This window comes from Pseudophryne corroboree, chromosome 1 (genome assembly GCF_028390025.1).
Source record: "Pseudophryne corroboree isolate aPseCor3 chromosome 1, aPseCor3.hap2, whole genome shotgun sequence".
Classification (NCBI taxonomy): Eukaryota; Metazoa; Chordata; class Amphibia; order Anura; family Myobatrachidae; genus Pseudophryne; species Pseudophryne corroboree.
In genome coordinates this window covers 869,555,978-869,580,676 of record NC_086444.1, presented here as the reverse complement: position 1 = coordinate 869,580,676, position 24,699 = coordinate 869,555,978, and the positions used below count along the sequence as shown (strand labels likewise).

Below are 24,699 nucleotides of genomic sequence, written 5' to 3'. Positions count from 1 at the left end.
GTAGGGTACACCTGGCCGCTGGTGTGTTCACTTATCACTGCTGCAACCTTTATACCAAGCTTACCCCCTAGTAACCAAATGTGAACTATGTAGACAACATAAAGTCTTGTGACTTAAGTAAGTCTTTTGCTTGAGATATATGGAGATATAAGAGTATGGGGGGTATTGTTGCCCATCTTTAGGTAAAATTTACATCCGACCTATTCAATCCATTTTTCCGACTGGCCAAAAAATCAGCCCGGGGAAAAACCATGTCGATCAGCGAATTCACCACGATCAACGTGTTTAGTCGAACCTGCGGGCGTTTTTGACTGTTTTGGGGTCTGTTTTCGGCCATGCTGATTCGACCCCCCCAAAAAAAGAAACCCGAAAAGGCATGGTCGAAAATGGATTAAAAAATGGACGTAAACGCCTGCTATTGCATACACTGATGTTGAATTACTGCCGATTTTCCAACTGTCTGAAAATTTAGCACTAATTGAATATACCCCTATACAGAATATAGTGCAAAACCGTATAACCGTTTATTTATAAAAAAATTCACACTGAATAACAGATAAAGCTAAAAATAACATCTAGTAAAATGCTGCAGCAGAGAAAGTAGTGCTACCTGCAGTGCTGAAAGTAGGGTGGTACGGAGTACCATTAAGAAATATGGTGGTGGTACTCGGTACCACCAGCCCACCACTGGGTCATGATTTATAAGGGACATTTTTGTGTGTGGGACATAAAATGGTATCCGTAGCATAACTGTGTAGCATAGCTTGCGAGCAGGGCCCTCATACCTCTGACTGTTTGTTTTTACCCAGTTTTGTCTTTTGTGTCCAGTTGTAAAGCACAACGTAATTTGCTGCACTATATAAGAAACCGTTAATAAATAAATAATATGTAATAGGCATTACGGTGTGTGGCATAATGTGTAATGGGCATTACGGTGTGTGGCATAATGTGTAATGGATGTTACGGTGTCTGGGATAATGTGTAATGGACGTTAGTGTGTGGTGTAATAAGCATTACAGTGTGTGGCATAATGTGTTAAAAGCATTACGGTGTATGGCATAATGTGTAATGAGCATTACGGTGTGTGGCATAATGTGTAAGGGGCATCAGAGTCGGCCCTAGCCAATATGATACCCTAGGCAAGATTTTGTCTGGTGCCCCCTTGCACAGACTCTAGTTCCGCCTTTGACCCTGTACCCCTTTCCCTGCACCATCACCATTCACCCATAGCCGTCCTCATTGTGGTGCTCCTACCCCCTATATTTTAAATGGGAATAGTGTGCACATTTGGTGCGCAGCCCAAAACGGGGCGTCTTCTTGCTGGGAATGGGCATGGCCACACAATAATACCCCCAGTTGAAATTATGCCACCCAGTACTGCAACTTTATTCACATTATATCATGCAATAGTGTCTCTTATTCGTTACATCACACAGTAGTACCACGTTACTCCTCACAGTAGTGCCCCTTATTCATATTACACTGCACCATATTGCTCTCTATTCACATTAAACCACACAGTTGTGCCCGTTCTATACGTTACGCCACAAAGTACTGTAGTACACCTTATACACATAATGCCGCACATTAGTAATGCATTTCGTATGCAGATAGAGGCGCAGTCACACACACAATATAGGCATGCTGCATATCATTTTAATAAGCAGAAGCTGCTTGTGCCCCGAGGCATTTGCCTATTTTGCCTATGCCTAGGGCCGGCTCTGAGGGGCATTACAGTGTGTGGCATAATGTGGCTATGCCCCTATTGTCATGTAGCTACTCCCCTAGTTTTGTGTGACCACACCCCCTCATGACACGTGACCACGCCCATTTTTTTACTATCTGTACCACTAAGAAAAAATTTCTACTTGCACCATGGCTATCTAGCCGTGAGACCGGTTCTGGAGCCAGGATCTCCTATATTTACATCTGATGGGCCCAAATTTCATGAAGAAACTGATTAACCTACAATTGTGTAATTTTGCTAGATGTTATTTTATCGAGCAAGAGACTTACTGCATAAGTCAGGAGACCATTGAAGAAAAAGCAGTTCAAACACAAAGATTTTTTTTGATGGAAGTACCATTTGGTTTATCTATATTATTTTTTATCAAATTGTATACCTTTACTAAGAGGCACAGCACATCCCTGAACCTACCTTTTATCTGGTCTGTTTAGCAGCCTGATAGAATAATGTTTGACAGGGATAATAGTTTTAAATGTCCCACTAAATGGTTTCCTACGGCAAAAGTATTTAGCTATAGATAGGCTGATGGAACTCCAGTTGCTCCACTTATACCCCTTTCACACCGCAGCTTTAACCCGGTAAATTGCCGATTTTTCAGCCTTCCTAAACGGTTCTAGCTGCGATGTGAAAGGGCCACCTTGAATTTACCGTTTTCAAAATACTGGTATTTTGAAACTGTTAAAAAGCAGGGTCCTACCCGGTTCAGAACCGTTTCACTGTGCAGTGTGAAAGGCTCTGAAACGGTATTTCCAAGCCACAGGAGGCGATAGGCTGTCTCCATGTGTGATGTCGCCAGGCAGAAGCAGGAAGCTGGAGGAAAAACACATCAGACACATGAGAGTGGGTTTAGAAGTGTTTTCTTACTGCAAATATATTATACAATGGCAACTAGGAGTGATGAAGAGGTGAGGGAGCTGCTAAGAATCAGAGGGGATGAGGAAATCTGCAGACAAATAACTGGGACAGTCAAGGATGCACTATATAAAAACATGGTTAAAATGCTTCAAGCTGCTGGGTTCCATCATACGACTATCCAAATTATTAATTAATTAATTAATAATTATTAATAATGTGTGGGCCAGAAAAGTCCATTTATAATAACCACTGTTTTCTATGGGTGAAACGGGTTCAGTGTGAAAGGTACCAAAACGGTAATGAAACGGTAATATACTGGTTACAACATGCGATGTGGTGGGAGTTTAACTGCTCAGAACCGTTTTAAGAACCGTTTCAAAAGCAGGTTTTGCGATGTGAAAGCAGCATTAGCCTCCTACAGCTGATCACGAGTCCCTCCAGCTTGTTTATAGCATTGATCTCCAATGCCTTCATCAGCAAGCATATATTCGTAGTAGGTACAATTGAAAATTGCTGCTCCTCAGTCTGAGTACCAGACCACAAGGTCACACCGTGCATCATATCCGCAAGATGTAAACTTCCACTTGTTTCTATTTAATAGTTTGGCTTTGTTTAGTCTAGTAATAAGGGTTCACAACTACAGTATGTTCAATCACCAGGAATAAATGAATTATGACCTTTGTGCTATTATGTTCTTCAATGTTGGTACCATATTTTCTAAGAATAAGCAGTGTGACGTCTTAAAAATAAAGTTGTTGTAATAATATATTTACTGAAGTGCAGGTTTTTAGAAGTCGATATGTTGCCCATAAGCAACCAATCACATTCTAGCTATTATCTAAGTTATCTATTATCTGGTTGCTTTGGGCAACTTCTGCACTTCTAAAAACACACACTTTTGTAAATATATACTTCTTGTACTCTGTACTCGGCTGTATGCGATTTAGGTCTGTAAATGGATGTTTTGTTGTAAAATTATTTGTTGAAATGACAAAAAAAAAAAAATTATCTAAAAGAAAAATAAGTGTTTACATGCTGAATTTCCAATGCAAGTCTTTAGGACTGAGTAATACATAATTTTCTTGTGTGAAAATAAAAAGTTCTGAATACAGAAATATTTGTGTTTGGAAAAACACTGCGTCATTTAGTTCTACTACCCTGCAGTAAAACATTTCCTTTCATATCTTCTGTATTTTCTAAGCCATGGCCCACTTTTGTGTGCTGGAGCTTGGGTATTCCCCTAGCTTTTAGCACAAACATAGCATTGTCTGGCAAACCTGTGTTGGGGTAGGAGTGCTGGGCAGAAATACTGTAGCACAGACAGAGTGCCTTCCCATAGGCTCGAACAGAAATAGCACAGACAGCGTGCCTACCCACAGGCTCAAACATAAATAGCACAGACAGCGTGCCCACCCACAGGCTCAAACAGAAATAGCACAGACAGCGTGCCTACCCACAGGCTCAAACAGAAATAGCACAGACAGCGTGCCCACCCACAGGCTCAAACAGAAATAGCACAGACAGCGTGCCCACCCACAGGCTCAAACAGAAATAGCACAGACAGCGTGCCTACCCACAGGCTCAAACAGAAATAGCACTGACAGAGTTTCTTCCCATAGGCTCGAACAGAAATCTGCGCTAAGTGTAGCGGGGATGTAGTTATGTGACTTGCGGTTAGGAGGCCGCCGGTAACATTACCGGCACCTACATCCTGCACCCCCCCCCCCCCTAATCCCGACAGTCTGCATGCCGACTAGCAGGGACTATTCCCATAGAGTGGAAATAGAACCTGTGATGAGCGCAGGGAGCCCGCAAGGGAACTAGTTGCACTTGCCCCCACCCCACCCGGCATTCAGCGGTTGGGATCCCGGCGTTCAGCATCCCGGCCGCGGAACCCTGGAGGGGGGGCGAGCGCAATGAGTCACCTTGCGGACTCGGTGGTGAGTGGACACCCACGAATAGTCCCTGTTAGTAGTCATGCCGGTAACCCATACCCAGCCCGTGTAGCATGCTGGCTGATCACTGGCTCTAAATTGAATAGCCCCGGCAGATCAATTAGCCCGTAGTAATTAACCGCGGCTAACTGAATCTAGCCCTAGGGCTTTCATTCTGTACTTTCACTGATTTGCAGATGGGAGTTGTGTTGGAAAAGAAGTGTGGTGATGTTTATGTCCCTCTTTTTGTCCCTCTTTTTATGTGAAACTGTGTAGAAGGCTTTACTTTCAATGTCCCACTCAGATTCCAGTGAAGCTGACATGAATGGTCACTTATAAACACATCTAAAATGTGGATGTCAGGCTTTCCATGCTGATGACAAAAAAAATGAGCTATGCGACCATCTGTGTTCCTCAGTATAGAGCAGCCCAGACAGCTGCAAGGAAATACTACATGGCATGACATGGAAAAATAAAATGGCATAATGCCTATATGGTGTAGGATAAGATGGTCTATGTTTTTTGTTGTTGTAAATACGTCAGTATGTGGAAATATAATAAATTCATACTTATGTTTCTTTTTGCAGTCTACACCTTTACACTTGGCTGCAGGATACAACAGAGTCCGAATTGTCCAGCTACTGCTACAGCATGGTGCTGATGTGCACGCAAAGGACAAAGGGTAAGCACAGTATTAGACAAGACATTTAAACTATTTAATGCTAAAGGTTACTTAACTGCTGAATTTAAATGTTTAATAAAGGGATTTTACACACTTGGACAACCCCACTTTACTGTTATCTGCTGCCCCTTCTGTTTACATGTAACACACAGGACGATTCTCCTCCATGATCCTCTCCTGCAGCACTGGAGGCTTTAATCCACGTACTCTGTACTTCCTCAGTACAAGTTAAACCCTGATGAAGAGCGTTTTCCCATGAGTAGCATTTCTCTTTTACGGTTATCTATATCAATGTCCAGCAGAGCCACAGTCATGGTTTCTCCTTCTCTCCACTCTGTTGGCCAGTTGCAGGTTAGGCAGAGATGCCACAGGGTGATTGTGGATTAACTCTGAAACCTGGCCACTCACCAGAATATAAGAAAATGTTGTCCTAGTGTGTGCTCCGATGTCCAGTCCATTCTCCATCCACAGCTGCTTTGATATTACCGGGCTAGATTATCTCCGGTGCTGGGAGCCAGCACTTGTTAGGCAGGTCTCTGTCCTGTTAGGGTCAACTGGATGCTGATCAGTGTGGAGAAGAGTAACGGTAGTGGAATTCCTGTGAGCGATGAGGGCAGCTACTCATTTCGTTCTCTGCCATGAACTTTTTGGGCTTTTGATGTAAATTGCATTTCTCTATCGTCCTAGTGGATGCTGGGGTTCCTGAAAGGACCATGGGGAATAGCGGCTCCGCAGGAGACAGGGCACAAAAAGTAAAGCTTTTCCAGATCAGGTGGTGTGCACTGGCTCCTCCCCCTATGACCCTCCTCCAGACTCCAGTTAGATTTTTGTGCCCGGCCGAGAAGGGTGCAATCTAGGTGGCTCTCCTAAAGAGCTGCTTAGAAAAAGTTTAGCTTAGGTTTTTTATTTTACAGTGAGTCCTGCTGGCAACAGGATCACTGCAACGAGGGACTGAGGGGAGAAGAAGTGAACTCACCTGCGTGCAGGATGGATTGGCTTCTTGGCTACTGGACATCAGCTCCAGAGGGACGATCACAGGTACAGCCTGGATGGTCACCGGAGCCGCGCCGCCGGCCCCCTTGCAGATGCTGAAGTCAGAAGAGGTCCAAAATCGGCGGCTGAAGACTCCTGCAGTCTTCTAAAGGTAGCGCACAGCACTGCAGCTGTGCGCCATTTTCCTCTCAGCACACTTCACACGCAGTCACTGAGGGTGCAGGGCGCTGGGGGGGGGCGCCCTGGGAGGCAAATGTAACCTATATAAAGGCTAAAAATACCTCACATATAGCCCCCAGAGGCTATATGGAGATATTTAACCCCTGCCTGGATTCACAAAATAGCGGGAGACGAGCCCGCCGGAAAAGGGGCGGGGCCTATCTCCTCAGCACACGGCGCCATTTCCTCTCACAGCTCCGCTGGTCAGGACGGCTCCCAGGTCTCTCCCCTGCACTGCACTACAGAAACAGGGTAAAACAGAGAGGGGGGGCAAATTTATGGCGATATTTTTATATATATAAAGCAGCTATAAGGGAGCACTTATTATAAGGCTATCCCTGATATATATAGCGCTTTTGGTGTGTGCTGGCAAACTCTCCCTCTGTCTCCCCAAAGGGCTAGTGGGTCCTGTCTTCGTTAGGAGCATTCCCTGTGTGTCTGCTGTGTGTCGGTACGTGTGTGTCGACATGTATGAGGACGATATTGGTGTGGAGGCGGAGCAATTGCCAAATATGAGGATGTCACCCCCTAGGGAGTCGACACCAGAATGGATGCCTTTATTTATGGAACTACGGGATAGTGTCAACACGCTAAAGCAGTCGTTTGACGACATGAGACGGCCGGACAATCAATTAGTGCCTGTCCAGGCGACTCAAACACCGTCAGGGGCTGTAAAACGCCCTTTGCCTCAGTCGGTCGACACAGACCCAGACACAGGCACTGACTCCAGTGGTGACGGTGACGAATCAACCGTATTTTCCAGTAGGGCCACACGTTATATGATTTTGGCAATGAAGGAGGCGTTACATTTAGCTGATACTACAGGTACCACTAAACAGGGTATTATGTGGGGTGTGAAAAAACTACCTATAGTTTTTCCTGAATCAGAAGAATTAAATGACGTGTGTAATGAAGCGTGGGTTGCTCCTGATAAAAAGCTGAAAATTTCAAAGAAATTATTGGCATTATACCCTTTCCCGCCAGAGGTTAGGGAGCGCTGGGAAACATCTCCTAGGGTGGACAAGGCGCTAACACGCTTACCTAAACAAGTGGCGTTACCCTCTCCTGAGACGGCCGCACTTAAAGATCCATCAGATAGGAGGATGGAAAATATCCAAAAAAGTATATACACACATGCAGGTGTTATACTACGACCAGCTATAGCGACTGCCTGAATGTGCAGTGCTGGGGTAGTTTGGTCAGAGTCCCTGATTGAAAATATTGATACCCTGGACAGGGACAATATTTTACTGTCGTTAGAACAAATAAAGGATGCATTTCTTTATATGCGTGATGCACAGAGGGATATCTGCACACTGGCATCACGGGTAAGTGCTATGTCCATTTCGGCCAGAAGAGCTTTATGGACGCGACAGTGGACAGGCGATGCGGATTCAAAACGGCATATGGAAGTTTTGCCGTATAAAGGGGAGGAGTTATTTGGAGTCGGTCTATCAGATTTGGTGGCCACGGCTACAGCCGGGAAATCCACCTTTCTACCTCAAGTCACTCCCCAACAGAAAAAGGCACCGACTTTTCAACCGCAGCCCTTTCGTTCCTTTAAAAATAAGAGAGCAAAGGGCTATTCATATCTCCCACGAGGCAGAGGTCGAGGGAAGAGACAGCAACAGGCAGCTCCTTCCCAGGAACAGAAGCCCTCCCCGGCTTCTACAAAAGCCTCAGCATGACGCTGGGGCTTCTCAAGCGGACTCGGGGACGGTGGGCGGTCGTCTCAAAAATTACAGCGCGCAGTGGGCTCACTCGCAAGTAGATCCCTGGATCCTGCAGTTAATATCTCAGGGGTACAGGTTGGAATTAGAGACAGATCCACCTCGCCGTTTCCTGAAGTCTGCTTTACCAACGTCCCCCTCCGAAAGGGAGACGGTTTTGGAAGCCATTCACAAGCTGTACTCTCAGCAGGTGATAGTCAAGGTACCTCTTCTACAACAAGGGAAGGGGTATTATTCCACTCTTTTTGTGGTACCGAAGCCGGATGGCTCGGTAAGGCCTATTCTAAATCTGAAGTCCTTGAACCTGTACATAAAGAAGTTCAAGTTCAAAATGGAGTCACTCAGAGCAGTGATAGCGAACCTGGAAGAGGGGGATTTTATGGTATCCTTGGACATCAAGGATGCGTATCTCCACGTTCCAATTTACCCCTCACACCAGGGGTACCTCAGGTTCGTTGTACAAAACTGTCACTATCAGTTTCAGACGCTGCCGTTCGGATTGTCCACGGCACCTCGGGTCTTTACAAAGGTAATGGCCGAGATGATGATTCTTCTTCGAAGAAAAGGCATATTAATTATCCCATACTTGGACGATCTCCTAATAAGAGCAAGGTCCAGAGAACAGCTAGAGATGGGATTAGCACTGTCTCAAGAAGTGCTAAAACAGCACGGGTGGATTCTGAATATTCCAAAATCCCAGTTAATGCCGACAACTCGTCTGCTGTTCCTAGGGATGATTCTGGACACGGTTCAGAAAAAGGTTTTTCTCCCGGAGGAAAAAGCCAAGGAGTTATCCGAGCTTGTCAGGAACCTCCTAAAACCAGGAAAGGTGTCTGTACATCAATGCACAAGAGTCCTGGGAAAAATGGTGGCTTCTTACGAAGCAATTCCATTCGGCAGATTCCACGCAAGAATTTTCCAAAGGGATCTGTTGGACAAATGGTCAGGGTCGCATCTTCAGATGCACCTGCGGATAACCCTGTCTCCAAGGACAAGGGTGTCTCTTCTGTGGTGGTTGCAGAGTGCTCATCTATTGGAGGGCCGCAGATTCGGCATACAGGATTGGATCCTGGTGACCACGGACGCCAGCCTGAGAGGCTGGGGAGCAGTCACACAAGGAAGAAACTTCCAGGGAGTATGGACGAGCCTGGAAACGTCTCTTCACATAAACATTCTGGAACTAAGAGCAATCTACAATGCTCTAAGCCAGGCAGAACCTCTGCTTCAGGGAAAACCGGTGTTGATCCAGTCGGACAACATCACGGCAGTCGCCCATGTGAACAGACAGGGCGGCACAAGAAGCAGGAGTGCAATGGCAGAAGCTGCAAGGATTCTTCGCTGGGCAGAGAATCATGTGATAGCACTGTCAGCAGTGTTCATCCCGGGAGTGGACAACTGGGAAGCAGACTTCCTCAGCAGACACGATCTTCACTCGGGAGAGTGGGGACTTCATCCAGAAGTCTTCCACATGCTGGTAACCCGTTGGGAAAGACCAATGGTGGACATGATGGCGTCTCGCCTCAACAAAAAACTGGACAGGTATTGCGCCAGGTCAAGAGATCCGCAGGCAATAGCTGTGGACGCGCTGGTAACGCCTTGGGTGTACCAGTCGGTGTATGTGTTTCCTCCTCTGCCTCTCATACCAAAAGTATTGAGAATTATACGGCAAAGAGGCGTAAGAACGATACTAGTGGTTCCGGATTGGCCAAGAAGGACTTGGTACCCGGAACTTCAAGAGATGATCACGGAAGATCCGTGGCCTCTACCTCTAAGGAGGGACTTGCTTCAGCAGGGTCCCTGTCTGTTTCAAGACTTACCGCGGCTGCGTTTGACGGCATGGCGGTTGAACGCCGGATCCTAAAGGAAAAAGGCATGCCGGAAGAAGTCATTCCTACTTTGATTAAAGCAAGGAAGGAAGTAACCGTGCAACATTATCACCGAATTTGGCGAAAATATGTTGCGTGGTGCGAAGATCGGAGTGCTCCGACGGAGGAATTTCAACTGGGTCGATTCCTACATTTCCTGCAATCAGGATTGTCTATGGGTCTCAAATTGGGATCTATTAAGGTTCAAATTTCGGCCCTGTCGATTTTCTTTCAAAAAGAATTGGCTTCAGTCCCTGAAGTCCAGACCTTTGTTAAGGGAGTGCTGCATATACAGCCTCCTGTGGTGCCTCCAGTGGCACCGTGGGATCTCAATGTGGTTTTGGACTTTCTAAAATCTCATTGGTTTGAACCACTAAAAAAGGTGGATTTGAAATATCTCACATGGAAAGTGACCATGCGTCTAGCCCTGGCTTCGGCCAGGAGAGTGTCAGAACTGGCAGCTTTATCTTACAAAAGCCCATATCTGATTTTCCATTCGGACAGGGCAGAACTGCGGACTCGTCCGCATTTTCTCCCTAAGGTGGTGTCAGCATTTCATCTGAACCAGCCTATTGTAGTGCCTGCGGCTACAAGTGACTTGGAGGACTCCAAGTTACTGGACGTTGTCAGAGCATTAAAAATATATATTGCAAGGACAGCTGGAGTCAGAAAATCTGACTCGTTGTTTATATTGTATGCACCCAACAAGATGGGTGCTCCTGCGTCTAAGCAGACGATTGCTCGTTGGATCTGTAGCACAATCCAACTTGCACATTCTGTGGCAGGCCTGCCACAGCCTAAATCTGTAAAGGCCCACTCCACAAGGAAGGTGGGCTCATCTTGGGCGGCTGCCCGAGGGGTCTCGGCATTACAACTTTGCCGAGCAGCTACGTGGTCAGGGGAGAACACGTTTGTAAAATTTTACAAATTTGATACTCTGGCTAAGGAGGACCTGGAGTTCTCTCATTCGGTGCTGCAGAGTCATCCGCACTCTCCCGCCCGTTTGGGAGCTTTGGTATAATCCCCATGGTCCTTTCAGGAACCCCAGCATCCACTAGGACGATAGAGAAAATAAGATTTTACTTACCGATAAATCTATTTCTCGGAGTCCGTAGTGGATGCTGGGCGCCCATCCCAAGTGCGGATTATCTGCAATAATTGTACATAGTTATTGTTAACAAATTCGGGTTATTGTTGAAGGAAGCCATCTTTCAGAGGCTCCGCTGTTATCATACTGTTAACTGGGTTTAGATCACAAGTTGTACGGTGTGATTGGTGTGGCTGGTATGAGTCTTACCCGGGATTCAAAATCCTCCCTTATTGTGTACGCTCGTCCGGGCACAGTACCTAACTGGAGTCTGGAGGAGGGTCATAGGGGGAGGAGCCAGTGCACACCACCTGATCTGGAAAAGCTTTACTTTTTGTGCCCTGTCTCCTGCGGAGCCGCTATTCCCCATGGTCCTTTCAGGAACCCCAGCATCCACTACGGACTCCGAGAAATAGATTTATCGGTAAGTAAAATCTTATTTTAATGTAGTTTGTTGTAGTGATGAGCGGATTCGGTTTTACTCGGTTTTACTCGGTTCTCAAAACGGCATCTTATTGGCTCACGGATGTCACGTGTTTTGGATAGCCAATAAGATGCCGTTTTGAGAACCGAGTAAAACCGAGTAAAACCGAACCTCGCTCATCACTAGTTTGTTGTAGTCAATTTTACGGTTTGGTTGACAATCTGTTAAATAATTTGAGAAGGACTCTTATTTTCTGGTAGTTTTTGCTACGAACAAAATAAAGAGGGGAAAAAAAACCCAACACATTATTACATTTTCCCGGATAGTGTTGATGCTGTGACCAAGTGTACAGATGTGTCCTCATACATCTAGCCTCCGTATGCCATGCAGCGCTAGATGCCTGCTGGCGTGAGTGAGCTGCCAGGTCCCATGCAACTCTGCTAGCATTGGGCATCTTTGTTTGCCGAAAATGTCTTGGTTGCCACATGATGTGACTAGAACGCACAATGCGACTGTGCTGATTATTTTTATATTTGACACTTGTATATCTGTTGCCGAATATGTATATGAAGCGGAGTGGAAAAAATCAGCGGTTGCTGCATTGTACAGCTTCATACAGATTCACAGACTCAGTCACACATCATATACAAATGTCATATATCAATCAGCACAGTCTCCTGGTGCATCTTAGTCGCATCGAGTTGCAATTAAGATGCATTTTTGACAAAACAAAGATGCCCAGCGCTAGCAGAGCTGCACGGGGCATAGCGCACTGAGTAGGGCTGTTTGCTGCAACTGCCGCAATAATGGTTGAGGACACACAGAAGATATTTTTTTACAAGGGTTTGGCACATAGGGCAATATTAAACTAGTTCCGGAATTTTCAACAGGGCGGAAAGACTGCACTTTCTGCCGATAATCGCCACTTTTCGACACTTCAATATTCAATTGAAGGTCCGGTTTTCCACCCTATTGAAAAATCTGAAATGGCAAAAAACACATGGATGAGCGGAATATCCGCTCATCTATGTGTTTTCGACCCTGCCGCTGTCGAAAACGGGAACATTTTCACCCATAAGAGAGGACGAAAATGAATGGTCGGAATCAGTGGGGAAATGGGCGGAAACAGCCTGCAATAGAATACTGAAGTGTCAGAGAGGATCAGACACTAATTGAATATTCTCCATAGCCACTAATTTTTAATGTCCACTTTTGACAACTCAGTGTTTTTACACTTCTCTAGGTTCAGTGCAATTTCGGCATGAACTTTGACCAAGTTTATGTAGATGCATGAAACACAATGGTCTGATAGTATTAGTTTGTGATGTTTATTTGCTGATGGGATTTGGAAGCATTGGGTTCATATGCAGGTTACAAACTATTCAAGCACCTCAGCAGTTCTCTGCTATTAAATGTGCTGAACTACGTTTTACAGCTTTGTTTATTACATTTGTGTGCAACAAACATTAATAGATACCTTGTGGCCTTTATAACCCATTGGAAATGTTCCACTTCTACCTACTGTGATAATAAAGACTCATCATTATTTTGCATCAGCGTGCAGTGAGATCACAGGTCTGCAGGAAAGACCAGGCATTGCATTTAGTAAAAGGCACAAGCCTACATATCAAGATGGGAGATTAAATAGAATATATTGCCACAACTGAATGATTCTTACATTCATTTATTTCAGTTGACGTTTAACCTTGTTCAATTTTATATTGGAACATAGTGTAGTCATTACTTTTCAGGTTTTCATGGTTTTTTTTTTAAGTTTATGAGGCAGTTTCCAAAATATATATTCATTCTCTTTAACTCCAACCTGACAGGAGTGGCCTGCTAAATCCAGTTTAGCTGGTGTGCACCACTAATTGCCTTTATGGAACTAGGCACACGTTACTCCTAAAACATACTTGTACGCTAAAGCCGGCAGACGATAACCAGGAGTTCTCCATTTATTCAACTTTGCCAAGAATCTTTACAGCTGATGCTTAAAGTAGCACTTTCATTTTAATAGATAATTGCAATATGATTAGATGTGTTTGTTAATGGCAGTTTAGAAGGTTCTCTAATTAAATTGTCTACAGTAAAGGAGGTTCCAGATGTCTGATACTAAAGTACAACTTAAAGCCATGTGCAAGATAAATGGGAACTCCCCTAGGTGAAAGATGTCTTAAGCTTGGTACAATCCTCAGGAGACCAGACTGTTTATACAATCCTACTGCACTCCTTGTCATAGATTCTACGTCCAATCCATGTGACACACTTGTCCATTTTTTCAGCAAACCACTCATTTGCATTTGCTGAAACAATCTGCTGAAAGGATAGACCTGAATGATGACATGACTCGAGTGTAAAGTTGAAACTACGTGTGATGGGTCTCTCTGTTAATTATGCTTAGGAGAAAGGTTCTTAATATATTTTTTTAAATGGGGTAAGCTGTCCAGTTAATGAGGTAGCCTATAGCGATCTCCCTTTTGTTATTTTTAGAGACCAATGGAAGCCAGAAAGGATAGATTTGATTTAATTTAATTTAGAGAAAAAAAGTTTTGTTTTAATTTTTGCAGCCCAGCATGATGTTTCTTCCTCACAAATCACAAAGTCCTGAAAAAATAAAATAAAAATCAAGCCATAGCCTGCGCTCCGAGTGAAATTCATAGCAATTTTGTCACTGTAATGTGGCCCACATGCAGTACTATCCTGAGTGACAGAATTGTGTTGTATATAGCCACAAACATAAATTTTCAATTTGGACAGATCCTTCCCAGGAATGTTGAGAGACCTATAAGTGGACACTAAAGATAGCATTGCACCTTATATTTGTCATTCAAATCTTGCTGACCTGTAAGTACATTGCTAGCTTGTCATCCTGGCAATGTTCTGTGGCACTTTTTTAATAAAGTTACATTAATAGAACAAAGAATTAGCCAGTGAGGGGAAGTCAGTTGGTGGTCTGAATTAGTTGTAGTAGAAAATGATAACAGGTGATTATAGTGGCAGAGATAGGAGTCAAGTTTTAGTGGAGGTAGAAGGAACAACGTGCAGTGACGGTGAATACGCATATATATATTACAGTATGGTGGTCACACCAAATATTGATTTGATTTAGATGTTTCTTCTGTTCATTCACTTTGCATTGTGTTAATTGGTAAAAATAAACTATTAGCACTTCTGTTTCTGAAAGCATTCTTACTTTTCAGCATTTTTTCCACACCTGCCTTAATCTTTTGCACAGTACTATATGTATGTATCTATATCTAAATATATACAGTATATATAATATACCTCTGTCACCTACATGCCGGAGGTGACTCTTACATGGCCACTGCTGACGTTGAAGCCACTAGACCACTATGGACTGGTTGTAGACAGTTCATCATGTTGACATAACACTTTGGTAGCTATAAACATTGATGTTCATGCTTGGTCACTGTAGACACGCTGAGCATACCGACCTGCTGCATGTCGACATTCTCGTGACTGAATAACTATCAACATGATTTTTATCTAGTCCTACCACACCTGCATGTGTCCAATTTTTTCTCTTTTTTTTAATGTATCCTAATAAATTTGATAGAGCTCCCAGAATGTGATAAAATTTGATGTGCATCATATGCTAAGTAGCGTAGTGTACAAATGTATGTGTGTGTATATGTACTATTTACTGTAGACCAATTATGCAGTGGACCTATTCTCCAGGACCTAACTTTATGTATGACAGCTTTATTATTTTTTTATTTATTACCAGTTATTTATATAGCGCACACATATTCCGCATAATTTTTGTTATCATCCCATTAACCTACCAGTATATTTTTGGATTGCGGGAGGAAACCGAAGTACTTGGTGGAAACTGGAAACCCACGCAAGTACTGGGAGAATATACAAATGCCACACCATCCGTACTGCCCAAGCTTTGCAAACTAATATTGTTCTCCAAACAATTTAATGCACTTAAAGACAAATAAATCCGCTAGAGGTGAAATTAGTGCAACAAGTTTTAGGGGTCTATTTATTAACATTATTTTTACTAAAATAATGTGAAAAAGGGTGTTTTCACACCCTTTTCACATTATTTTAGTATCACCTGAATGTATTAAAAGGGCATTTGGAGCAGTTTTCATGAAAAACTGCTCCAAACCCTTTAATTAATTTTTTTTTTTAGTAACCCACATCGCATTCCCCATACTTGTAATGGGAAATGTGATGTGGCCAAATTTACAACAAAAAAAAAGTGAAAGAATACCGCTGATCACACTGTAAAAAAAAAAAAAAGTGAATTAAAACAAAACAGAAAATACTCACCTGTCCAGGGAGCAGGCGCCGGGTCCCCCATATGCTGCGCTGTGACCCCGGTTCAGTAAAGTGACGTATATTGATCTTCGGGGGTGGGGGGGGGCGGGGGGTTTCGCGGCACATGGGGGTAGTCGCGATGGGGAAAGGGGTCGACCGGGCGGCGGCAGTAGCAGCGATGTCAGCGGGGGCGGCGCATGCGCAGCAGGACATCGGGGTATTTTTTTTTACAAAGAATACCCCGATGATGCTGCGAAGAGGCATCGCAGGGACAGAGCTTGACCGCAAGCTCTGTCCCTGCACGCGATAATTGATACATCCCTGTGATGTAATCAATTATCGCAATGCAAGTTGGGGCAATTTTATCACCTGTCATCCGCATCCTGGATGCGGATGGTGCTAAATAGGCCCCTTAGTCCTTATGTAAAACCCTGCATATAATCCTGCTCTTAATTACCTGTGTGCTTATGAAACTACATGGACGTAGAGGCATACAGATACCTTTTTGCTGTGCCCAACATATAATGTACATTTAATGGTTTTACTCTAATTGAATTCATTAGCTGTGCAGCAAGCATGACCACATTATTAATTTTATATAGCTCTTATAGAACATGCTGCATGAACTTTTTCCCAACAAGATCACTGCAGTTTTTTTCCCACTGTTCTGACTGTGGTAAATAATAGAATGATACTGTATATAGGGCAAAACGTCACTGTGTGTGTGCACAAGTACAGTTTTGTGGTGTCTTTATATCTTTTATTTTATTTTTTATTTCCTTCTAGTGGACTAGTGCCTCTGCATAATGCTTGCTCCTATGGACACTTTGAAGTCACAGAATTGTTGCTAAAAGTAAGTGACATATTTTTAATGCCTTTTTTAATTTGTGTATTGTGAGTTTAATACCATGTTTTGAGTATATTTTTGTGAAATTCTCACTTTATCCATATTCTTAGAGTTTCTGTTGTCACTGTTAATTTTGATTGACTTAACTGTTCATATTATATAGAACAATTTCTGGTTTGTTAGCTAATTGCATCATCTAGTTTTAGCTCTTCTCTCTTTTTTTCTCTAACGTCCTAAGTGGATGCTGGGACTCCGTAAGGACCATGGGGAATAGCGGCTCCGCAGGAGACAGGGCACAAAATAAAAGCTTGAGATATCAGGTGGTGTGCACTGGCTCCTCCCCCTATGACCCTCCTCCAAGCCAGTTAGATTTTTGTGCCCGGCCGAGAAGGGTGCAAACTAGGTAGCTCTCCAGAGCTGCTTAGAATAAAAGTTTAGTTAGGTTTTTTTATTTTCAGTGAGTCCTGCTGGCAACAGGCTCACTGCATCGTGGGACTAAGGGGAGAAGAAGCGAACTCACCTGAGTGCAGAGTGGATTGGGCTTCTTAGGCTACTGGACGTTAGCTCCAGAGGGACGATCACAGGTTCAGCCTGGATGGGTCACCGGAGCCGCGCCGCCGTCCCCCTTACAGAGCCAGAAGAGACGAAGGTCCGGTGAAAGCGGCGTCAGAAGACATCCTGTCTTCAAGACTAAGGTAGCGCACAGCACCGCAGCTGTGCGCCATTGCTCTCAGCACACTTCACACTCCGGTCACTGAGGGTGCAGGGCGCTGGGGGGGAGCGCCCTGAGACGCAATATAACACACATATACCTTAGCTGGCAAAAGGAATACATCACATATAGCTCCAGGGCTATATGGATGTATTTTTTCCCCTGCCATTTTACACAAAAAAGCGGGAGTTAAGGACGTCGTGAAGGGGCGGGGCCTATCTCCTCAGCACACTGGCGCCATTATTCCCTCACAGCTCCGCTGGAAGGACGGCTCCCTGATTCTCCCCTGCAGTACTGCATCTGATTCAGGGTAAAAAAGAGAAGGGGGGGCATTTTGGCAGCAAATAACTAGATTAACAGCAGCTATAAGGGATTAACACTTATATAAGGTTATCCCTGTATATATATAGCGCTGGGTGTGTGCTGGCAGACTCTCCCTCTGTCTCTCCAAAGGGCTAAGTGGGGTCCTGTCCTCTATCAGAGCATTCCCGGTGTGTGTGCTGTGTGTCGGTACGCGTGTGTCGACATGTATGAGGAGGAAAATGAGGTGGAGGCGGAGCAGTTGCCTGTGTTAGTGATGTCACCCCCTAGGGAGTCGACACCTGACTGGATGATTGTGTTTAAGCAATTAAGTGATAATGTCAGCAATTTACAAAAAACTGTTGACGACATGAGAAAGCCGGCAAATCAATTAGTGCCTGTTCAGGCGTCTCAGACACCCTCAGGGGCCCTAAAACGGCCGCTACCTCAGTGGGTCGACACGGATCCAGATACAGATACTGAATCTAGTGTCGACGGTGACGAGACAAACGTAATGTCCAGTAGGGCCACACGTTACATGATCACGGCAATGAAAGAGGCATTAAACCTTTCTGACACTACAAATACCTCAAAGGCGGGTATTATGTGGGGTGTGAAAAAACTGACAATAGTTTTTCCTGAGTCTGAGGAAATAAATGAGGTGTGTGATAAAGCGTGGGTTTCCCCCGATAAAAAAACAGCTAATTTCTAATAAGTTATTAGCACTATACCCTTTCCCGCCAGAGGTTAGGGCACGGTGGGAAACACCCCCTAGGGTAGATAAGGCGCTCACACGTTTATCAAAACAAGTAGCGTTACCGTCCCCTGATACGGCCACCCTCAAAGAACCAGCTGATAGGAGGCTGGAAAATATCCTGAAAAGTATATACACACATACTGGTGTTATACTGCGACCAGCAATCGCATCAGCCTGGATGTGCAGTGCTGGAGTCGCATGGGCGGATTCCCTGACTGAGAATATTGATACCCTGGATAGGGACAATATTCTGTTAACTATAGAACATTTAAAGGATGCATTGCTATATATGCGTGATGCGCAGAGGGATATTTGTACCCTGGCATCAAGAGTAAGCGCAATGTCCATCTCTGCCAGAAGAGCATTATGGACCAGACAGTGGTCAGGGGACGCAGATTCCAAACGGCACATGGAAGTATTGCCGTATAAGGGGGAGGAGTTATTTGGGGCTGGTCTAACAGACCTGGTGGCCACGGCAACGGCTGGAAAATCCACCTTTTTACCCCAGGTTACTTCACATCAACAGAAAAAGACACAGTCTTTTCAAACTCAGTCCTTTCGTTCCCATAAGTACAAGCGAGCAAAAGGTCACTCTTTTCTGCCCAAGGGCAGAGGAAGAGGAAAAAGGCAGCACCATGCAGCCGCTTCCCAGGAGCAGAAGCCCTCCCCTGCTTCTGCCAAGTCTTCAGCATGACGCTGGGGCTTTACAAGCAGACTCAGACACGGTGGGGGCCCGTCTCAAGTATTTCAACGCGCAGTGGGCTCACTCGCAAGTGGATCCCTGGATTCTACAGGTAGTATCACAGGGGTACAAACTGGAATTCGAGGCGTTTCCTCCTCATCGGTTCCTGAAGTCTGCTTTACCAAAGTCTCCCTCCGACAGGGAGGCAGTTCTGGAAGCCATTCACAAGCTGTACTCCCAGCAGGTGATAATCAAGGTACCCCTCTTACAACAGGGGAAGGGGTATTATTCCACACTATTTGTGGTACCGAAGCCGGACGGCTCGGTGAGACCAATATTAAATCTAAAATCTTTGAACACTTACATAAAAAGGTTCAAATTCAAGATGGAGTCACTCAGAGCGGTGATAGCGAACCTGGAAGAGGGGGACTATATGGTGTCGCTGGACATCAAGGATGCTTATCTCCACGTCCCAATATATCCTTCTCACCAAGGGTACCTCAGGTTTGTAGTACAAAACTGTCATTATCAGTTTCAGACGCTGCCGTTTGGATTGTCCACGGCGCCTCGGGTCTTTACCAAGGTAATGGCCAAAATGATGATTCTTCTACGAAGAAAAGGCATCTTAATTATCCCTTACTTGGACGATCTCCTGATAAGGGCAAGAACCAAGGAACAGTTAGAAGTCGGAGTGGCACTATCTCAGGTAGTGCTAAGTCAGCACGGATGGATTCTAAATATTCCAAAATCACAGCTGATTCCAACGACACGTCTACTGTTCTTAGGAATGATTCTGGACACAGTCCAGAAGAAGGTGTTTCTCCCGGAGGAGAAGGCCAGGGAGTTATCCGAGCTAGTCAGGAACCTCCTAAAACCAGGACAGGTCTCAGTGCATCAGTGCACAAGGGTCCTGGGAAAAATGGTGGCTTCTTACGAAGCGATTCCATTCGGAAGATTCCATGCAAGAACTTTTCAGTGGGATCTACTGGGAAAATGGTCCGGATCGCATCTTCAGATGCATCAACGGATAACCCTGTCGCCAAGGACAAGGGTGTCTCTCCTGTGGTGGCTTCAGAGGGCTCATCTACTAGAGGGCCGCAGATTTGGCATTCAGGATTGGATCCTGGTAACCACGGATGCCAGCCTGAGAGGCTGGGGAGCAGTCACACAGGGAAGGAATTTCCAGGGCTTGTGGTCAAGCATGGAAACATCTCTTCATATAAACATTCTAGAACTAAGGGCCATTTACAATGCCTTAATTCAAGCAAAACCTCTGCTTCAGGGTCAGGCGGTGTTGATCCAGTCGGACAACATCACGTCAGTCGCCCACATAAACAGACAGGGCGGCACGAGAAGCAGGAGGGCAATGGCAGAAACTGCAAGGATTCTTCGCTGGGCGGAAAATCATGTGATAGCACTGTCAGCAGTGTTCATTCCGGGAGTGGACAACTGGGAAGCAGACTTCCTCAGCAGACACGACCTTCACCCGGGAGAGTGGGGACTTCACCCAGAAGTCTTCCACCAAAATATTAAACCGTTGGGAAAGACCAAAGGTGGACATGATGGCGTCACGTCTAAACAAAAAACTGGACAGATATTGCGCCAGGTCAAGGGACCCTCAGGCAATAGCAGTGGACGCTCTGGTAACGCCGTGGGTGTACCAGTCAGTGTATGTATTCCCTCCTCTGCCCCTCATACCGAAAGTATTGAGAATCATAAGAAGGAGAGGAGTAAGAACTATACTCGTGGTTCCGGATTGGCCAAGAAGGTCTTGGTACCCGGAACTTCAAGAGATGCTCACGGACGAACCGTGGCCTCTACCTCTAAGACAGGACCTGCTACTGCAGGGGCCTTGTCTGTTCCAAGACTTACCGCGGCTGCGTTTGACGGCATGGCGGTTGAACGCCGGATCCTGAAGGACAAGGGCATTCCAGAAGAAGTCATCCCTACTCTGGTAAAAGCCAGAAAGGATGTAACCGCAAAACATTATCACCGCATTTGGCGTAAATATGTTGCGTGGTGTGAGGCCAAGAAGGCCCCTACACAGGAATTTCAACTGGGTCGTTTCTTGCATTTCCTGCAAACAGGACTGTCTATGGGCCTAAAATTAGGGTCCATTAAGGTTCAAATTTCGGCCCTGTCGATATTCTTCCAGAAAGAACTGGCTTCAGTACCTGAAGTTCAGACATTTGTGAAAGGGGTGCTGCACATACAGCCTCCTTTTGTGCCTCCAGTGGCACCTTGGGATCTCAATGTTGTGTTGAGATTTCTAAAATCACACTGGTTTGAACCATTGTCTACGGTAGATTTAAAATATCTCACGTGGAAGGTGTCGATGCTGTTGGCCTTGGCTTCAGCTAGGCGTGTGTCAGAATTGGCGGCTTTATCATGTAAAAGCCCTTACCTAAATTTTCATTCTGACAGGGCGGAATTGAGGACTCGTCCTCAATTTCTACCTAAGGTGGTTTCTGCATTTCACATGAACCAACCTATTGTGGTACCTGCGGCTACTAGGGACTTAGAGGACTCTAAGTTGCTGGACGTTGTCAGGGCCTTGAAAATATATGTTTCCAGGACGGCTGGAGTCAGGAAAACTGACTCGCTGTTTATCCTGTATGCACCCAACAAGCTGGGTGCTCCTGCTTCAAAGCAGACGATTGCTCGTTGGATTTGTAGTACAATTCAGCTTGCACATTCCGTGGCAGGATTGCCACAGCCAAAATCAGTAAAAGCCCATTCCACAAGGAAAGTGGGCTCATCTTGGGCGGCTGCCCGAGGGGTCTCGGCTTTACAACTTTGCCGAGCAGCTACTTGGTCAGGGGCAAACACGTTTGCTAAATTCTACAAATTTGATACCCTGGCTGAGGAGGACCTGGAGTTCTCTCATTCGGTGCTGCAGAGTCATCCGCACTCTCCCGCCCGTTTGGGAGCTTTGGTATAATCCCCATGGTCCTTACGGAGTCCCAGCATCCACTTAGGACGTTAGAGAAAATAAGATTTTACTTACCGATAAATCTATTTCTCGTAGTCCGTAGTGGATGCTGGGCGCCCATCCCTAGTGCGGATTGTCTGCAATACTTGTATATAGTTATTGTTACGAAAAATTCGGGTTATTATTGTTGAGCCATCCTTTCAGAGGCTCCTTTAAATTTATCATACTGTTAACTGGGTTCAGATCACGAGTTGTACGGTGTGATTGGTGTGGCTGGTATGAGTCTTACCCGGGATTCAATATCCTTCCTTATTATGTACGCTCGTCCGGGCACAGTATCCTAACTGGCTTGGAGGAGGGTCATAGGGGGAGGAGCCAGTGCACACCACCTGATATCTCAAGCTTTTATTTTGTGCCCTGTCTCCTGCGGAGCCGCTATTCCCCATGGTCCTTACGGAGTCCCAGCATCCACTACGGACTACGAGAAATAGATTTATCGGTTAGTAAAATCTTATTTTTATTTTATTTTTTTTAAGGTTTTTTTTTAAGGTTTTTTTTTTTTTTCCTTCCAGATAGCGGATATTCAACCGATCATAGTAATAATTTTAGATTTGTAGAAATTAAGGGACTACAGTTCAGATCTCATGACAAACATGATCATCTTACTGTAAATGTTATCACTGTCTAATATGCCTGTTATATTTCAGCATGGAGCTTGTGTTAATGCCATGGATCTCTGGCAGTTTACACCCTTACATGAGGCCGCATCAAAGAATCGAGTTGAAGTCTGCTCCTTGCTCCTGAGCCATGGTGCAGACCCAACGCTGGTCAATTGTCATGGAAAAAGTGCAGTGGACATGGCCCCTACCCCTGAGCTCAAGGAGAGGCTGAGTTGTAAGTACAATCAAATACTGTTCTTTATGAAAGCCTACTGATTAAGTTAGGATGGAATAGTCTAGTTCGAGCTCAATAATTGCCAGGTTCATGCTCTTCATTTGTAATGCACATATCTACAGGAAACCCCTAGTAATAATTGCTAGAATTGTTGAATTGTTAAAAGCTTCATTGGGTTTATTAAAAAAGGCAATGTCCTATGCACAAATGTACTATATCAGATAGTATACAATTTCACCCTTGCTGATTTAGCAAAATTGGAACATGGTCTGTTACTTTGTACAATTTTCTCAAATGCTTAGTTTCTGTAACGTCTTAGGGGATACTGGGATGGTCTTAGTAACATGGGGTATAGATGGGTCCTATTGGAGCCTTGGCACGTTAAATCTTTAGAGTGTGTGCTGGTTGCTCCCCCCGTCCCGATATACCCCTCCAACAGACTGAGTTTAGAATATGTGCCCAAAGGAGCCGGTCACATCCTCTGGAGCTCCAGAGGGTTTTCTGCATTTATTTTACTGTGTTATTTTCGGGGAGGACTAGTTGGCACCAGTCTACCTGCATCATGGGACTTGGGGGTGGTTGGGCCAGTACAAACTCTTCTAGGGTTTATAGTCACGATCCCCACTGATAGGACATAGCTCCTGGGGGAACTGTTCGTAAGCCGTTGAAGGTGAGCGTACGTTCCCGCAGCACGCCCAGCGTCCCGAGTAACGGGTTACCGGCCCCATTGTCGGTAATAGGATGAGGATCCACACGACTCCACAACGGGGCGGCTGTGTCTCCGGTCAATACCCACACTGGCGCTTGTGTTGAAAAAGGAGTTCTAACCCCGTTTTCATATGTAACAGAGACATGCCAGTATAAAAAAAGCGGGAATACCACGCATCATTGAAGGGGCGGGGCTTTCTCACTGCGTTCAGACGCTGGCTGCAGGGAAGCGCTACTCACCCAAGACTCTACAGCACCTCAGCGATAACAAGGGGGTTATAGTAGGTTTGAGCTACATATAGGTACTAAGTCCTCTAATTGTGTACTTGGTCTGCTGCCCAGCAAAACATTGCTTTTAGCTATAGGGGCAGGTGTGCTGGTTCTCTCTCACTCTGTCTCTGCTAGCAGGCTTGTTGGGTTAATTGTGCTTTACCCCCTTTTCTCTTACGTCCTAGAGGATACTGGGGTCCATTTAGAACCATGGGGTTTAGACGGGACCACTAGGAGCCTTGGCTCCTCCTTCTATGCCCCTCCTACCATACTCAGTTTAGATAATGTGCCCGTAGGAGCCGGTCATGCTTAGGGAAGCTCCTGAAGAGTTTTCTCTATTTTCTGTTTGTTATTTTCAGACAGGGCTGGTTAGCACCAGCCTGTCTGCTTCGTTGGACTTGGGGGGGTGGTGTAACGGACCAACCTCCTATGGGGTTAATGGTCCCGTTCCCCGCTGACAGTACACTGAGCTCCTGAGGGAAACATTTGCAAGCCCCACCACGGCGAGCGTACATTCCCGCAGCACGCCGAAACCCCTAATAGAGCCAGAAGTTAGTAGAGTGGTGAGTACTATGCCAGCTTCCCGGTTAGCAGGTCGCCGGCTATTCTGATGGCACAAGGGTAGGAGCGCAGCTCTGAGTGCAGGCTGCGTCTCCAGTCTCAGATCAGCATTACTGCACCGCTATGAGGGGCGAGCTGAGTTGTTTTTAAACAACTACCCACACTTGCGCATCGCTTACAGGGGCACTGACCCACTGTTAAGCAACA

At 45.3% G+C, this 24,699-nt stretch overlaps 1 protein-coding gene across 4 annotated transcripts in view; it reads left to right on the top strand.

Moving 5' to 3' along the window:
- Positions 1-24,699, top strand: part of LOC134914279 (poly [ADP-ribose] polymerase tankyrase-1) — a 571,272-nt gene that overhangs the window by 322,157 nt on the left and 224,416 nt on the right. For all 4 annotated transcript variants that reach the window (XM_063920036.1, XM_063920037.1, XM_063920035.1 and 1 more), the window contains 3 exons: positions 5,124-5,218; positions 16,616-16,682; positions 22,767-22,953. In XM_063920036.1, the coding sequence (XP_063776106.1) occupies positions 5,124-5,218; positions 16,616-16,682; positions 22,767-22,953 (349 nt within the window). The remainder of the gene's footprint in view (positions 1-5,123; positions 5,219-16,615; positions 16,683-22,766; positions 22,954-24,699) is intronic.